The sequence below is a fragment of the Pelophylax lessonae genome (genome assembly GCF_965119305.1).
Source record: "Pelophylax lessonae genome assembly, chromosome: 3".
In the NCBI taxonomy this organism is placed as follows: Eukaryota; Metazoa; Chordata; class Amphibia; order Anura; family Ranidae; genus Pelophylax; species Pelophylax lessonae.
In genome coordinates, this window is record NC_138770.1 from 35854438 (window position 1) to 35873412 (window position 18975).

Below are 18975 nucleotides of genomic sequence, written 5' to 3' on the forward strand. Positions count from 1 at the left end.
TGAATGATATCAGCCTGTAATACCCTGGTCACTTTCCTGAGCTGTGTTCCCCACCCTGTATTCCTGTATTTCTCTCGGATAATCTTCCTTCTCTGTGCTGCAGACAATTTATGTATCTATACTGGATTTGTGGAGATTCTGGGTTTTAACTGGGAGCAAAATGTTGATTTCTCACCATAGATCAACATAGGCACCTGGACATGTGCATTGGGTCTTCTACTCTCTCCCTGGGTCTAGCAATTCTCCCGGTGTTACTTGCTCTGTTGTCTGCTGGCTGTGTCAGGTGGAGGGATATGTCTGTATAGTCTCACACCCAAGTCACAGAGTGCAGTCTCAGTAGATGGGAGGCAGCGGTGTGGGACCACTGCAACTTGTCTCGTGTGAACACAAACTACCACTTATTACTGAATACCAGAATTATGAGTCCTGACCCTTACGCTCTATAATTTATATTGTACATGGCATACTCCCGGACCCTGCACTATGTACTCCATGTTGTACATTACATCATTCTGACACTATATAGTCCTAACTTTTGTATCATATATTATAAGTTGTACATTACATAGTCCTGACTTCTTTTGCACCCATTACCTACCAGCTGGACATTTTATACTTGACTTGATTGGAGCACAGACTTTTACATGGTAATAATAATATGATAACATTCTCTAACTTTGAAATCTTAAATAGAAAGTGATAATGAGGGAGGAGTCATTAACCCAATGATGGTGGTCTTCAGGATCAGTCTAGTCTTCTTTTTGGTTGTTCTCCCCCCATCCTCACTCTCTCACCTCTGGTGGACCTCAGCCCCGCTGTTATTCATTACTAATCATGGACTGAATAAGGAAGTGCAGTACTTCTTGTGTTGGGAAGATGGCAATGAGTGATAGAGGGGGTGGGGACACTCCTATAATCCCCTCATCACTGTCACTCCTATAAAAGACAGTTCTAGTTGTTTCCTCACTCTCTGACTAAGGTCCATGAATAAAGAAATTAACTGGTAGGAGATCAGAGGACCCATTTACTAGTTACCTTGAGGGTGGAATTGTAAGATCCTCAGAGACAAAGCTGTCTGATGTGGGCGGAGTCCTGGTTTAAGGAAACCAATCTGCTCATGTCTAGTAATGATCTTTGTATTTCTATTTTAGTAGATGGACGGGAGAAGAGGAAAACCTCAGAGGATTGTCTCACTTTGTCTCCAGACTGTAAAGTAGAAGATGAGGACATCACACAGTATAGTCCAGGAGAAAACCCGGCTACCTCAAATGTCCTTCCGGCACCACACAGTGTAGATGGACCATCGTATTCCTCTTATCCTGAGGAACCTCAGACTGTGAGGGACAGTGCTGTCCTTCCAACAAATAAGAGGTTTTCCTGTACTGAGTGTGGGAAGTGTTTCATTTCTAAATTCCATCTTAATGTGCATAAAAGATCTCACACGGGGGAGAAGCCGTATTCCTGTCCTGAGTGCGGGAAATCTTTTTCAGTAAAGTCCAGTCTTTCTAAACATCAGAGATTGCACACAGGGGAGAAGCCATATTCCTGCCCTGAGTGTGGGAAATGTTTTTCACAGATGCCCCATCTATACAGACATCAGAGATCTCACTCGGGGGAGAAGCCTTATATGTGTTCGGAGTGCAGGAAATGTTTTTCAGATAAGTCGAATCTTTATAAACATCAGAGATATCACACAGGGTGAAGCCATATTCCTGAGTGAGGAAATTGTTACTGACTGAAGTCCCGTCTTCCTGTATATTAGGGATCCCGCACAACCCTTGAGGTGTTTTAGTGGCCTGAGTGCGGGAAATGTCTTCTATATGAATGTTGCTGGATATCACAGCTCTCATGTGGGGAAGAAGCACACCCTGATATACACCTCAGATATACTCCATGGCTGATCTTCATCATGTAAGAAACACTTCATAAGGAGATCAGAGATCACTAAAGACATGGATGAAGTGTTGTCCCGTGTTGGCCATTGATAGCAGTAGAAAAATAAAAATGGAGTCATTACCTTTCATTGGCTGAGTACATTTTGTGGTGTAAGATTTCACACAAACACTTAGAGGTCTGTTTTTAACAAAGATATTTGAACAAATGTGACCAGAATTATGTTGATTGGCTCCATCTACAGTGAGGTAAAATGTCTTATTATGGGCACTAGATGGAGCTGATGGTCACGGGAAATCACTGAGTTAAAGCGCTTGTTACCCTAAAAAAAAGAAAAAAAAAAGATCCTGTTCTTTTAAAGCATGTCATACAGCACAGTGCTTGTGCTGTGTCATTTGGCCCCTTGTAACACCTAAAAAACCTGGCTAATCCTGCCAGTTTCTGCCCCCCCCCGTACACTGACCACGGTATACCATGGCTACTGAGCCCAGACACCGTGGTCAGTGTACGTGCCTCTGTCATCCACAGCCCTGCACTGTCCTCCTCTCCCCCTGCTCTCATATTTTATTTTAAAATGATCTAATCCCCTCTGTATTATAACATTATTTGCCCCTGTGCCTGTGTTATAGAAAAAATATGCGATCTGTATCTAAATTCAAGCGGCTCCCGGTGATCACATGACCACTCAGCTCTCTCTCTCTCTCTCCTCTTTTCCCCTCCTCCCCACCTGATGTCAGCTGCAATGCTCGGCCCCACCCACTGGAGCTGTCAGCCGGGCAGAGGAGAAATCTGAGGAGTCAGCTGAGCGCTGGGAGACACTCAGATTTAGGTACCAATCTGTATATTTTTTTCTTTAAGACAGGCACAGGAGCACTTAGTGTTCTATTACAGTGGGGTTTTTATTATTTTATATAAGTGGCTTAATTTTTGGCATTTCAGTCACAGCTCACTTCTCCCTTATTTGTGGTAAGAACCCACCTTCACTTCAGGGTGTCACTGTCACTATTCACCATTGGTTCACTTATTTTGATGCTATTGGGATTTACTGTTTGGAAAGAGGCCACCCTGAGCACTTTTTCACACCAGTGACAACACATTTGTTTGATTTTCTTAGTTGGTGACCCCGTCACGGAATTAGAGGCTATCACTCATCTACAATTTTAAGAGACTTTTTGTTTCTGCCACAATTATTCACTATTTGTGTTTAAAAATTATATATGATGATTTGATATGTTTGTTTATCATTTAGGAAGCGCACTTTATAACTGATATTTATTTATTCGTTATATTCTTTTCACTTACTCACCTTATTTCACAGTGCTGCTCCTATTTCATATTTTTTGGTTTCGCGCATCTTTCACTTTCCACTTGATTATAATCTTCACAGGACCTCGTAAGGGTGAAAAGGCATCAAAGGGCACCTTGGAAAGGTGGCTCAAATGGGCAATTGAGGTAGCTTATGTGGCTCAAGGAGAGGCTCCTCCTGAAGGTACCGTGCCCCATTGTACCAGGTCGGTGGCTACGTCCTGGGCTGCAAGGGCCCGTGCTTTGCCTGAACAAATTTGCAAGGCAGCTACCTGGTCCAGTTATTCCACTTTTCTCAAGCACTATAAGCTGGACTTACTGTCAGCTGCAGATCAATCCTTCGGGAGGAAGGTACTGCAGGCAGTGGTCCCGCTCTAGGGTAAGTTAGTCTGATATCCTCTCCAGGTGCTGTCCTAAAGGCGATTTGAGAAAACCTTAGTTAGACTTACCGGTGACGGTATTTCTAAGAGCCTTTCGGGACAGCAGCCTACTACCCTCCCTAGAATGTTGTGCTTTATAAAATTTATGACCTATGTGTTGGTTGTTCTGTTGTTATGTGCTCTGTTTTCCAGCATGTCGGAGGATACTTTAAATCCCTCCTCTTCCACCATGCCTTCAGTTATAAAGACTGCAGGGTTTCCTGATTTTGGGTGGAGCTGCGCTCTCTCCAGGTGCTGTCCTGAAAGGCTCTTAGAAATACTGCCACGGTAAGTCTACCGGTAAGTGCTGGTTTTTCACACTTTTGCATTCCCCTGGGTTACCCGTAGCAATTGCATGCAGAATCTTAACACTTTACTTTCTTGGCTCAGTCAATGAACATTCTAGGGGTTGTTGTTTTATTTGATATTGGGATGGGAGAAGGGATCAGTGGGATACTCCAACACTTGAACTATTCTCAATGCTGAGGACTTCTATCTGACAATGCGGCAGGGCTACAGCTTCATCCTGTCACTAGATGAATCTGAGGTAATGTTCCTTTTAGTACTTATCTTCAGGGCACACACTTAGTACCCCCTTTTCTATCCACCAGCTGACACCCATCCACTGACTACTGTACTCCGGAGTGGCCCCCTTCCTGCTCAGGCCCTTAGGCACGATCTTCTGTACTCACGATACTGCTTTCCAGGTTCTCGAGTGCCTCAACTCCTTCAGTCAGCTCTCCTGGACCCCTGGGTTCAGCTCCACACTTCTGGCTCACCAGGCCGACTGCCTGTTACCATACACCAACTGCTGCAAAATAGGAGACAGCCGCCATCCGCCTTCCGGGACTCTGCTCACCAGCCAAAGACCTTGAGCACATGTGCCCCTGGCTTTATATACTACATCCCACAAATCACTGAGACAGCAGTCTGTGCCAATCGCTGGGGCTTTATCAAAGCTTGTGTGCCCATTGGTCAGGTTTCCTCCACTGTGCAATGTGCCTTCCCATTGGACCAGTGGGGACACTCCCTCAGACCATATGAATCACACTCTGAGCACATTGAGCAGACCTAAATCACAGATTCTTTTTTCTGTTAAGCAGAGAGAATATATAATTTACCTGCAGCTCCTCTGATAAGCAGAGGAAATAGAAAAAAAGGGGAGGGGTTTGGGACTTTGAGTGAGAGACATGACAAGGCTGGCAGGGAAAGGTTAGCACATTTATTGGTACATACAAATATAAAAAACATAACATATGAAAATGTCAAATGATCAAGACAATAAGGAAGCTAGTAAGGAATCCCCAAGTCCAAATTCATAAAAACCATCAGGGCAAACTTCCAAGTAGTAGTAGAGTAATTGGATATATTCACAACATCAATGAACTCAAATTCCAAATAGTAGTAAAGTAGTTTGATATATTCAAAAGATCGCAAACTCAATGTGTTTCGTGGACCAAAATGGCCACTTCATTAGGAGTGGATGTATGATACATATCTATATAAAAAATTATATATGTAAGGAAATTGGCAAAGTGATGATAAATGCACAAAATGAAAAAGGGGGGAGAGAAGGGGAGACAAGGCCCCTTAATTCCCAAAACTTACATAGAAGCTCAGGTTTTATATGGAATTGGAGATGGAACATGACCCCGAATGTCCCCTATGGGAGCTGAGGGCGGACAAGGCAGAACACGCCGCACACATGGTGAGTGTGGGCTGAAATTGATAGGGTGAAAAGATAATGGGTGTAGCAATGTGGAAAGATGTCTATCAAAAAGAGTATAAAAAGTAATAGAATCAATATGTGTATACTTTTTTTTGGAAAATTATTTTTATTCAGTTTTTAAGGACATACAAAAAGAAAACAGTAACAACGGTTACAATAAGACAAGGCAGACACAAAACAAGAACTTCCGCCTAACTCCACAAATCGCCCCCTCCTCCCCCACAAAACAGACACCAGCACCCCAACATCATCCCGGATGACCGAGGTCAGCAGGGTCGGCACCGGCCCACGCCAGAAACAAACGCAGGCCGGCCTCCGACCCCCAGAGATGAGCACCCCTCAGCAGTACCCAATCAAACCCCCCTCAGTACATACCCAAAACACAGCTGTCATGTACTATAGTTCAGTTTAGGCAGCAATATAACATATAGTACATAAAGCTAGTAAACCAACACTCAAATGGCATAACATAATAACAGGACGCAGGGCCAGCGTCAAGCCTCTTCCCCCAAAATGTACAAAGTTAACCAACTGTAGAGGATGAGTCAACCCACGCCCTCCAGACTTTTTCGAACTTTTTGGGACAACCCCTAGATAGGTATGTCGCCTTATAGAGTGGTAAGCCAGCATTGACCAAGCCCTTCCAGAAAGAAAGCGAGGGAGGAGCCTCCTTCTTCCAATGGAGCAGGATCGCCTTCTTGGCATAGAACAGTAGTATACTTAGCAACGTTTTGGGGCAGTCACAGCTGGATCTGGCTGCAGTCCCAAAAGATGTGAGTCGCATCTGCCTGGAGAAGCAGAACAACGCCAGCACTCCGCCGACGAGGTCGGATAAATCCTGGCCAGGCGGGCCGGAGTGTAGTAGATCCTGTGCAGAAATTTGAACTGTATGAGCCGGTTCCTAGCGGACACCAGATATTTAAAGGGTTCAGTCCAAACCTCATCCCAGTCGTCACCTTGCAGGTCGGGCACCTCTAACGTCCACCTGTCTCTACATCGAGCAATGCTAGGAGGGGTTAGTCTAAACATATCCTTATACACAGTCGAAAGGATCTTAAGCGAGGTGTCACAAGTCAACACACACTCCAGATCCGAACGACACAATTCCACGTGAGATGTGGCGAACTGGCTTCGGAAAGCATGTCGCAGTTGGAGATACCTAAAGTAATGATTATTGGGCAGGTCAAGGTTTTCTTTCAAACGGTCAAAAGGAAGAAGATCCCCCGCTGCCGTGATGTCCCCCAAGGTCTTAACCCCCTTCACCGCCCATATCACCGGATCAGGAAACTTATAGAAGTGGGAGAGGGTAGGATTCATCCACAGGGGGGTAGATGAAGAAAAGCCAACATAGCTAGGACAGGTGAAGCGCAAGGACTGAGCCCAAGCTCTAACCGTGGCCTTCATGGTCGACGTCAACGGGAGATCCGAGCCAAGTCCCCGAAATAGGGCCAACCGGAGGGTCTCAAATGAGCCCAGATGAGCCGCCTCCAGGATCGTGGCCGAATCCCTGTCATCCGCCCGCCGCCATCGTCTTGCAAACACCATATGACCCGCCAGGTAATACCTACGCCAGTCAGGAAGTGCCAGACCACCACTGCCCCAGGGCTCCCTGAGGGCCCGCAGGCCAATCCTGGGAGCCCCTGGGGACCAGAGGAAGGAACTGATGATACTGTCCAGTTTTTTGTAAAATGACATGGGAACCCACAAGGGGGAATTGTGGAGGAAGTACAATACAACTGGTAAAAATTTCATTTTAAGGATACTAATATGGCCCAAGAGGGACAGCGGGAGCTTCTTCCAAGTCTGCACATGTTGCTGTAGTCTAGACAATAAGGGTAAGAGGTTTAGATGGTAATAGTCCTGAGGGCTACTTGTAACCTTGACCCCTAGGTAGGTAAAGCTATCAACCCAGCAGAGGGGCAGGTCCGCAGCCGCAGCAGAGCGGGCACCATCATCCACAGACAGGATAGCGGACTTCCCCCAATTGACCCGAAGGCCAGAGCACTTGCCAAAGTCATCCAACACAGTCCGGGCCGTTCGAAGAGAGGGGCCCGGAATAATAACATGTCGTCTGCGTATAAGGCAAGGCATTCTTTAATGGAGCCCACCCTGATTGCACTGACGGCCGGGGAGCTGCGCAACGCTATAGCTATAGGTTCCAGCGTGAGGGCGAACAGGAACGGTGAAAGGGGGCACCCCTGCCTCATTCCCCGGGCCACCTGGAAGTATGGAGATGTAAGAAATCCAAGACGGATAGCCGTTCTAGGACCAGTGTACAGAAGCCTAATCCATGTCCGGAATTTAGTCCCAAAGCCCATAAGTTTCAAGGTCTTAAGCATGAAGGACCAGTCAACTGAGTCGAAGGCCTTTTCAAAGTCAATAGAGACCACCACCCGTGAGCCTGAGTCCCCCCCTGGGATCTGGAGGTGAGTGAACAGTCGTCTGATATTCGTGTCAACCGACTTACCGGGCATGAAGCCCGTTTGGTCCGGATCGATCAAGGAAGGAAGTACTCCTGCCAGTCTGGTAGCTAGGACTTTCGTCAAGATCTTGAGATCCATGTTCAGTAGAGCAATGGGGCGATAGGAGGAACAGTCCATAGGATCCTTACCAGGCTTAGGTAACAAGACCATATACGCGTCTAGCATAGAGGGAGGAAGGGACTCGCTCTCCAAGCAATGTTGCAGCAAAGAACTCAGTCTGGGTGCCAACTGTTCAGAGAACTGTTTATAAAAGTCAGCAGGGAAGCCGTCAGGGCCGGGAGCCTTATGAGGCGGGAATGCCGCAATGGCCTTTTCCACCTCCGCGGTCGTAATCGGTGCATCTAACAGGGCGCTATCCTCAGACGTCAGAGTTGGAAGGGCGACACTCCCCATCAGCCACCGAGGGATCAACACCCCGTAACGGGGCATACGGGGTCTCAAAGTAGTCATGGAACGTAGCCAGTATGTCTCGGGGATCAGTCTTTACAACCCCGTCCCTATTCCTGATTAGCGGGATGTTAACAGGGGTCCTCTGGTCGGCCACCAGCATCGCCAATAATTTACCATTTTTATCTCCTTGAGCGAAAACCGACTCCCGTGTACGGTTGATAGCAGTATGTGCAAGATCTGAGACATGCAGGGAGAGAAGGCGTCTCGCCTCCAGCAACGCACCGCCATTATGATCCTTCCTGGCCGTCTTAATGGCTGAAACACATTTCCCCCGCGTCACTGCCTTGAATGCATCCCAGACCATCCGCGGAATCCTCATTCTCTTCCCAGTAAGATCGGATCGAATCACCCAAGTGGGAGGCGACCTGATCCTGTTGGAGCCAGCCAGCCGCCAGGCGCCAACCCCGCACTCTAGCCCCCAGTTGGAGGTTCACTGTCAAGAGTAGCGGGTTGTGATCAGACACCTCCCCCCCCGATAGGTACTCCGCTCCGACCAAGAGGGATTGAAAGCAAGCATTCCCAAACGCCAGGTCAATTCGGGAAGATGACCTGTGCATCGTGGAGAGATAGGAGTATTCCCGTGACATAGGATTCTTCCACCTCCAAAGCTCGAGTACACCCACCGTGGACGCCCAGCCAGACAGGTCCACCGAGGCAGAGCGGTTGGGGTTGGAAGTATCCATCGCACTATCCAGGATGGCATTGAAGTCACCCATATACAACATCGGAAGATGAGAATAGTCGACCAATTTATCCACCAAATCATACAATAATTGTATCCCGAAAGGAGGAGGCATATAGATCGCCACCATCAGCATTGTGACCGAGTAAATATCTAGGAGTACCGCCACATATCTGCCCCCTGGATCGGAGATCACCTTTTGGATCGTACAGGGTATAGATTTACTTATGAGAATGGAGACCCCCCTGGCATACGTGGAATAGGTGGCATGCAATGCCCTCTGGATCCACGGTCTCCTAAGAGCAAGAATCATATTACCATCTAGGTGGGTCTCCTGCAGGAGGAGGATATGTGGTTTAACCAATTTCAGGTACTGAAAGACCCTGGCCCGCTTGAACTTATTATTCAAACCTCTCACATTTCAGCAGAGGAACTTAACATTGTCAGCCATGAGCATAAATAAAACATGGGTGTGGGGCCCAAGGCAAGGCCCAATGCAATAAGAACCACCGGGGGCACATCAGAAGAATATAGTAAACACTTATAATAACCTCTAGACATAAATGAGCATTCAAATTCAGGTGCTGGTGTAACATATCCCGTGCCATCATACCAGAAACCCAAAAAAACAAGAAAAAAATAAAACAGCAGAAAAAACAGTCCGGTACGTGGCTTGAATCCCGAACAACCCAAAAAATCGACAAGTGCAACGGTCCTCCAATGTGAACAACAGTTCGGCAAGTTAGATGACAGTCACTGTCCCACATGGAGCCCCTGGACCTGTCGGATGTTGATCAGTGCAGTGGGCCGTCCAAGCAGAACACCCCCACTGTTGCAGGCAACCCAGGGTACATAAGGGGGACGGTGTGCAAGCACCCAACTAGTAGTAAGCAAGATCTGAACCCCAAAAAATAGGGAAGGAAAAACAGGGGTAAGGACTCAGGAGGTATGCAACATCAGTCGCACAAATAGGGCCAGGAGTCTCAGGAAAGCATGTAGAAACCACGTAGGGAACCAGAACCACAGCAGCCAGGCACAGCAATAAGGATGTTAACGCAGGCCATCCAACCACTCCAACACCTCCTGTGGAAAATCAAAGAACTTGACCGAGCCATTATGTTGAACCCGGAGCCTGCTAGGGTATTACATGCTATAAGTGATCTCCTTGGCTCGTAAGCGTTTCCTGACCTCAGTAAACGATCGCCTCTTCCGCTGGGTCTCCGCAGAAAAATCGGGAAACAACATCACACGTGTATTTTCAAAGCGCAGCTCAGGATGTTTCCGCGCCTCCGAGAGGAGCATGTCACGATCCCTGTAGTTGAGGAACTTAACCAGGAATGGCCGTGGGGGAGCTCCAGGCGGTCTGGCCCCAGCCGGGACCCGATGAGCCCTTTCGACCACATAAGTAGGGGGTAAATCCTCCAGGGAAAGCAGTTGTTTAAAAAATTGTTCAGCAAAAGGAGCAGGCTTCTTCCCCCCCACCCCTTCAGGGAGCCCCACCACTCTTACGTTATTCCTCCTCTGCCTGTCTTCTGCATCATCAGCGCGGTGTTGCAGGGACTTCACTATGCCCTGTAGTTCCAATAACTGGGCAGAATGGGCATGAGAACAATCTTCCACCTCAGAGATCCTGTCCTCCACCGTAGTGAGGCGACCTCTGATCTTGTCAAGGTCATGGCGGATGAGAGTACATTCTGATGCCAGATGATCAATCCTGACCATGAGCGCCGCTTTGCATGCATCTATGGCCTCCAGGATCGGGGTAGTAATCGCCCTCTGGTCGGTATCTGGAGCCGGAGCAGCATTTGGGGAGGCTCCAGGACTCCGCACGTCCGCAGCCTGACGATCCTCCATGCCTGTACAAGCGCCACAGCACCTCGCGGTGGACGGCGGCGCCAAAATGGCGGAGGCGGAGCCTGGGCCCTTATCGGAGCGGGTCTGACGCTGGTCTTGAGGTGGCTTCCGCTGCGATTTAGGGGTCGAGGATGGCATCGCCAGCACACCAGGGGGTTCGCCCACCGACCAGGGTGAAAAAGGGGGTCGCCCGCTCACCGAAAACGTAGGTAAATCAGGATAATCCAGGGAGCTCCGGGCAGACACGTCTAGCCTCGCTCACATCCGGCCACGCCCCCCCCAATATGTGTATACTTAATAGAGTACCATAGTGCTACTTGCAAAGTAGAAATAAAAAGATAAGAGAGATGGGCATGTCAAAAAAAGCATGAATGAGACGGAGAAGTGTATCAGGTCAAACACCAGAAAGAGTAAATGTGAAACCACTTGAAGAGGTTAAAGACCACAAATGAATGAAAAGCCAGAGGGGGGGATAAGGAATAGTGTAGACCAGAATGGAACCTGAAAAAAGAAAGGAAGAAAGGCCGGGATGAATCCTAGCAGTAATGGAGAAAAGCATGAAAATAAATTTCAAAAGTAAAGGTATCCGAGAATAGTACCAAAAAGATAAACCCCAGACTCCAACACATAGTGCCCCGCATCCTCCACCACGCGCTGTGAGCCCAGCATCACGCCAGTGTATGGATAGAACCACCGCGGGAACGGTAGATGCCATGGGCATGACTGTCCTGCGGGCTATCTGAGATACACTAAAGATGGACACAGGACCGTCGGCACAGTGGCGTCAAGACGACATCATGCGCCGGCATGGGGCATGGTGCTGATGAAAGGCGGTACCGCCCACCCGATTCCCCGTGCCTGGAAGGCAGAGGGAGAAAGGGGAGATGCCCGACGTGCTCAAAAACGTAATGGTAGCAGAGCTACATGCTTCGTGGGACAAAGTATTTCTTGAGAAATACATTCAAGAGAAAATGGTACCTAGGAGCCTAAGGTGGAATATATATCCAGACCAAGGTGACCAAGATCTCTTAGAATGGTTCCAGTTTTTTAACGGAGCAGGAATGAGCCTCCTAAACTTCCTCATTGATAGGAAAAGAAAGAAGGTTTTAAAATTAAATAAAGACATTTTAGAAATTAAGGAGAAGCGGTCTCCTTTCATGCAGGAAGAAGCTTAAAATATATAATCAAGAACTCAGAGAAATTTTAGCTATTGAAGAAGAAGAACAGAAAGCTAAAAAGAGGAAAACGTTTTTCAGGGACTTAGAGGACTATCAGGCCTCTAAAGTGTTCAAATGGCAATTAAAATTAGTGGTTAAAGAGGAAAATGCTCCAGAACCACATAATTTCTCAGGGGAGGGCACCTCTAGAAAAAATTTAGCACCTATTGGCTTCAAAGAACTTAGAAAAGTACCTAGGAGGGAGCCTGTGGCTCAAGAACCTCCTAAAAAAAACTCATGAACACCAAAATACTAAGAATTTTAATAAATTTAAACCTCTCAGGGAAAACACATCAAATCATAACAATAAGAATAAAAATAAGGGGCATAATATAAGGGATAAATCACGCCCATCTGGACAAGAGTATTATAGGAGAGAGCAGGAATATCGTCATAATTCATCTGAGTGGTATAGAACTAACAGATTTGGAAAAACATACCCTGAATAAAGGGCTGAAGTATGCCCCTAGGAAATCATTAAACAAATTTGAAACCTTTGTGGACATTCACAAGTTTATTAGAAAACTGAATGTTAAAAGACACTTTTTGTCTAAGGCTGGGGAAAGGAATTATGTTTCCTACCAGAAATCCTCCTTTATTCCCAAAGGTCTTAAAAACACCTCACTGTTTAACCCTCCGGGAGCACAAAGTCTACATGTGACGGTATTTAAAGACCTGGTGTTAAGAGAATTGGAAGATAAACAGCTGGAACATATACCACAGAAAGACTTGGAGAAGGGCATAAGGACATTATGTGAAAATAAAAATTTGATCATAAGACCAGCCGATAAAGGTCTTATGATCATGTTGCTCAACAAAGATGACTATATAGAAGAAATGGATGGTCTTCTGTCTGATAACAACACCATGAAATCTTAAAAAGTGATCCCACACATATATACAAGCAGAAATTCGAGAAATTGATTCACAGGGGTTTCGCAATGGGGATTCTAGATAAGAAAGAGAAGGAATTTTTAATTCCATTATCACCAAGAATCCCTACCATCTACTACCACCCAAAGGTGCACAAGAGCCTGATTAAACAACCGGAAAGACCTATTTTAAGTGGAAGCGACTCGGTCACCTCAAGAATTGGGAAGTATGTTGACTTCTTCTTACAGCCATTGGTACAGGAAACCCCTGCTTTCCTAAAAGATACAGCACAATGTATTAGAGAAATGACGCAGTTGGAAGTTAAAGGTGAAGTATTGTTGGTCACAGCTGACGTGACTTCATTATATACCGTCATACCACATGACATGGGATATGAGGCAGTCAGCACTTTCCTAGATGCGAATCATGAGATACCATTTAAATAAAAACATTTTATTTTGGACTTGCGCATCTTCGGTATGGAACATAATTATTTCTATTATAACCAGAAATTCTACCTCCAACGCACAGGCGTAGCAATGGGGGCTAAATTTGCCCCAAGTTTAGCCAACCTGTTCATGGCACTATGGGAGGACAAAAATGTCTTCACCAATAGAGCCAAGAAATTAATAATGTGGAGACGATACATTGATGATACGCTGTTGGTTTGGCAAGGAGATGAGAATTCTTTAAAAAGATATATGGAAAATCTGAATTGCAACAATTGGGGAATTCGATTTACTTACCAATTTAGCATCAGTTCCATTAACTTTTTGGATTTGGTTATTTATAGAAAAGGTTCAAGTTTTGCAACCCATTCTTACTTTAAGCCTATGGATAAAAATGGCTTCATAGCCCTGGACAGCTGTCATCATCTGATTTGGCTTAGATCGGTACCGAAGGGACAGTTTAGAAGGATTAGGTGGCATTGTACCGAAGATATAGATTTCCAAGAGCAAGTGTTGACTCTGAAACAGTGATTTATGGAAAAAGGGTATGATTCGCATACACTGGATGAAGAAATTCGCACTATAAGCTCAATTAAAAAAGAAAGATTAATTGAGCCTAAAAAACAGAAGATACAAAAAGGAATCATCCACAATTTGAATACGTCTTTACTACCAAATTCTCTAGTAGCTATAGATGGCTAAATCACCTTTTTCGGAAATATTCTAGTCATGGTGGGTTTCTCTACAGGATTTCGGGCTACCAAATCTTTAATGTTGGTTACTTTCCTAAAAATCATTTTAGGTTGATTAGGTAGTACTGGCCCATGAATTTTATCTTCCTGTAGTACACCCCAATATTATGGAAAATGTAAGCAAAAACATCTAGGGGGGGGTTAAGGATTACCATCACTGGCCTAGGTAAAACATTTCCAATACATTTTAGTTGTCTGTGTGCACCATTTTTAACATAAAGCAAAATCTCTTTAAAATAAATTGCAAATGACACATTGGCGTTCGCCCTGGACCAGAAATGACACCAAATTGGGTTGCAGAATTAGCGACCTGGTGCCTGGGGTGCACTGCAGGAGATGTCCTGTCGCTTTGCGCCCCCCCCCCCCCCAAGCGCTCGAACTACCGCATCATCCTGAAAATTGAAGCCCCGGCTTTTGGGCCTTCTTCACTGAGATGCTGCCAATGGGGAACTAGCGGCCTCTTGTGGTGGCCCAGAGTATGACAACAAGCAGTAACTAGGAATGCAAGAATTTCCACTGCTTGTTTCTCAATGCCCGCCCTTCTCCTTCCCAAGAGGTGGAGAGACGGACGTTTTTGCAGTCTTCACCTGGCGCCCTTTGCTTAAAGGTAAGTGTGCACTGTGCAGGGAGTGTGGTTATTATTTGATTTTATTTTTAAATCCCATTTTACACACTCTCTCCTGGAAGTTCAAGTATAATGTGTTCTACATATTTATGCACTTCTGCAAAAGAGTGTTAGGGCTCTTTCACACGGGCGTTCCAATCAGATCCACCTGTCAGTTTTTTAAGCGGATCTGATCGGATGCCCCATTCAGGCCTATGGAGCAGCGGATGTCAGCGGTGACATGTGACAGGGCTGACACCCTCTGCCATCCGCATCCGATCCTGTCCGTGAAATCCGGACGGATGGAAACCCTATTTTCCATCCGTCCCGGGGATCGGATCGGATCGGATGAGAGCGGACAGGCGGTCCGCTCTCATCCGATTCCCCATAGAGAGCAGCGGAGCTCTGACACCTCCCTCTCCACACACAGAGCGGAGACGGAGCTGTCATCCGCCGGCTCAGCGGGGATTGGCGGATCGATCCCCGCTGAGCAGAGCACGGTCTGCAACGGAATGCGGACCGTGTGAAAGGGGCCTTGCTTTAAAAATTGCATTTTGTAATCTCCTTGCAATGTGTTGATCTTTTGTTTTGCATTATAATCCCTTATTCACAATAAGAATCTTTTATGGAAAAAAAAAATTATTATTTTTCATCAGCTCCCTGCCCTGCCATGCCACAGAGCCGATGGCCCCTTTCACACTGGCTTTCTGATCAGGTCCGCCTGTCAGTTTTTCAGGCAGACCTGATCGGACCCTTCAGTCTCTATGGAGTGGCAAGCCGCTGCCATCCGATCCTGTCCGCCAAAAACAGACGGATGGTGGTTCTATTTACCATCCGTCCAGTGAATCGGATTGGATGGCATCGGATGGAAACAGACAGTCCGTTTCCATCTGATTGCCCCATAGAGGAGAATGGGCTGTGTCTGCATAGCAGAGCGGACAGGACCTGTCATCCGCCTGCTCAGCGGGGATCAGCAGAGAGATCCCCACCGAGCATGCGGATTCTGCTTAGCGTAGGCGCCCGTGTGAAAGGGGCCTAAGGTGGCATATGTTACTCTTGGTCACTGGATCTCCTATCGCCCCAACTTTGCTGCACTCTAAATTTAAGATCGGTTATTTTCGTCATTGAAAATAAAGCTTTGTTGTTAAAAAAAAAAAAAACTGGCTCCTAACTTTTTTAGCTGGCTCCTAGATTCCAAACAAATTTGTCAAGCCTTGACTTATCACATTATCCTTGTTTACAGCATATTTTGTTACTCGTTTATTTATTTGCACTTGGTCACTTTATGTACACATGTTACAGGCACTTATGCACATGCCACTTTATTGAATATTTGATATAACAGCATTTTCAGAATTTTTTTTATCACTTGGTCAATTTATTATTTATGTGCACAGGCACTTATGCACATGTCACTATATGTGCATAACTTCCACGCCCTCAGTGGAAGTCTTTGATGACGAAAGTGCGTGAGTGCACGGTCGCCTAGCAACAGAGGACGCCACGCCGTACTGTCCGATCCGGTCCGCTTGGCGCCAAAGCGGCCGGTTTGAATATTACAGAGGTGGATGGACGCTTATATTCATTCGCTTATGCCTGATAACTTGATGTGCTTGTGAGTACATATGTGTGGGGAACGGGGGGTTTTTCTTCAATAAACATTCTTTGCGGAATTACGCTATGCATCCCCTTGTTATGCTTACATCCACATGGTGACATGAGCGTTAAGGACAAGGTTTCGCATTAAAGAGCCAGGAGGTGGTTGTTATTGGTCTGAGTGAAGGAGCCAGCGTTGATACCTACATGCCTGTTTTATCCTCGATTTGGTGAGTTTCCAATCTGATGGGTGATCACGGCTTGCTGGTGGTGGCACACAGACATTAATATTAGCCGCACTCTTTTCCATGTCACTACTGCACGGGTACATGGGACTGTATTTTGGCTGAATGCTTACCTTTACATCATCAGGAGTTTTTTGACCACTGATGGACTTTGATTGTTTGAGATTTATTATTTCCAGCCATAATGTGTTAAGCACTTTCTATCTATGATATTTATATATATATTTTTTAGCACTGCTAGTGTTACACGTTAGTTTATGTAAGCTTTATTTGTTGCATCTTATTTCAGATTCTAACTATATTAATTATTTGATATAATATTACTTGATTATTTTTATATAATTTGTCTACTGTACATTGATTTACTTCATACTTATCTTTGTTTACATTATATTTTTATGTACACATCTTCATATTTTATATGTGCACACGCCACCTACAGGCACTTATATACAGGCCATTACATTGATTACTTGATACCATATTTATCTATTTAATTTTGGTATACTTGCACAGTAGTTTCTTACTCCTCATATTTTATTATACATATCATCATATATATCATATACATTTTTACCCTTATTTATATCATCGCCATTAGGCAGCGCCAAATCCCCCATTTTCTTTCACTCCTCTCACTCAGTTATATCAATGGAGGGCTGTTCTCCTGATCAAATATATATGTGGAAGTATTAAGAAAAAAAAAATATATATATATATATATATATAGATAAATATTAAAAACCAAATATGAAATATCAGTATTAAAAAAAGTTATATATATATATAATTTTTTTTTCTAATACTGATATTCCATATTTGGTTTTTAATATTTATCTTTAGTGTGTATGTATGTATGTAATGTATGTAATGTATGTGTGTGTGTGTATATATAATACACACAGACACACACACACACACACACACACATACTAAAGATAAATATTAAAAACCAAATATGAAATATCAGTATTAGAAAAAAAAATTATATATATATATATATAAATTTTTTTTAATACTGATATTTCATATTTGGTTTTTAATATTTATCTTTAATATATATATATATATATATATATATATATATATATATATATAAAATATATATATTTTTTTAATTCTTACATTTATAAATATATATAAAAAAAGTTATATATATATATATGTATATATAATTTTTTTAATACTAATATTTCATATTTGGTTTTTATATTTATCTTTAGTATTTCGTTATATTTGGTATTTCTTAATTTATTTTTTATTATTATTTAGTATACAGTACTTAGAACAGGAGCTGCTTTTAATGCATTTATTACATGGCCGCACCTTCGTCCCGCCTCTACATTTGTCTCTGTACCGCCTCCTCTCAGCTCTCCTAATCCACCCCGCCCCACCCCCTGTAAGAACTCGATGACGCGGCGGCATATCCGTCCCACCTCAGCCCCGCCTCCTCTCAGTCATCTGTTCGCTATGTCTTATAATTTCACCGGACCGCGAGAATGTCTTGTGCGCATGCGTACTGGGGACTCGCACAGCTGTTTCATGACGTACGTCAACCGGAAGTGACGGGGGTATAGCAATCTGACAGGGTATAGCAATCTGTCAGAACACCGGCAATTACAATCTAGTTTCAACACAGATTTGCACCCAATTTCACCATACACAATACAATTTCAAAATACAAAATAAATAAACATGTGGGAAAAGTTAGCAGATGACTTCACCTTGCACAACGTAACCAATAACTATTAAAAAAACACTAGTCATAAAATATCATTAAAACGATTTTGGAAGGAAGATAAGTTAGTAGCGACAACCACCTCTTCCAAAGAAAATGTTCATTGTGTGATTGGATAAGAATGGTGGTTAGTCTCCGACAGAGAGAAGGGTCGCGTCTTTCAGATGTATCAGTGGTCAGCCTGGTGTGATCAAGAAAAGGTTTTTTTTTTTTCAGTGTCACCTTCTATCTTAATACCATTTGAGAAAGGGCTGCTCTTAGAAATCACAGGGCAACATCCAGCAGGTGCCTGGGCATCCCCTTTTGAACTGATGGGGCCTGGGCCCAGTACAGGAGGGCTGGCTGTACTGCCTTATCAGCAGCCCTGATTTGAGACCATTGTCCATGAACCACATCGTATTCAATATTAAATGTCTTCTGATTGGCCAGTCAAATGTGGGAGGTGATTGGTTGTTTCTTTACCTTTCCCTAGGGGTCATCCCAGTCTCAGGAATGAGAATCGGACTGCCTGTAAGGATCAGATTTATTTGGAACTTTTATTTTTGTCTCTTGATAGAATTACTATAAGCCATATTGGAGGTGATATGATGGCGGCCTTCCTTTATAACTTATCTGGTGCATCGTGGTAATACCGGGCAATCTGCTGGTTATAGAAGAATGGGATCCTTGTGGTTATTCATCATGAT

At 44.6% G+C, this 18975-nt stretch overlaps 4 protein-coding genes across 4 annotated transcripts in view; 3 read left to right on the top strand and 1 right to left on the bottom strand.

Annotated features, from left to right (window-relative positions):
• Nucleotides 1–2033, top strand: part of LOC309550729 (gastrula zinc finger protein XlCGF66.1-like) — an 81240-nt gene extending 79207 nt beyond the window's left edge. The window contains exon 7 of the mRNA XM_082251066.1: nt 1152–2033. Within this exon, the coding sequence (XP_082107192.1) occupies nt 1152–1702 (551 nt within the window). The 3' untranslated portion in view covers nt 1703–2033. The remainder of the gene's footprint in view (nt 1–1151) is intronic.
• The window catches only part of LOC309550686 (uncharacterized protein), an 801473-nt gene that overhangs the window by 491890 nt on the left and 290608 nt on the right, over nt 1–18975 (top strand). The gene's annotated exons all lie outside the window — the stretch shown is intronic.
• Nucleotides 1–18975, bottom strand: part of LOC309550702 (uncharacterized protein) — a 975511-nt gene that overhangs the window by 322942 nt on the left and 633594 nt on the right. The window lies entirely within an intron of this gene.
• LOC309550720 (uncharacterized protein) overlaps nt 1–18975 on the top strand; it is a 590048-nt gene that overhangs the window by 77665 nt on the left and 493408 nt on the right. The window lies entirely within an intron of this gene.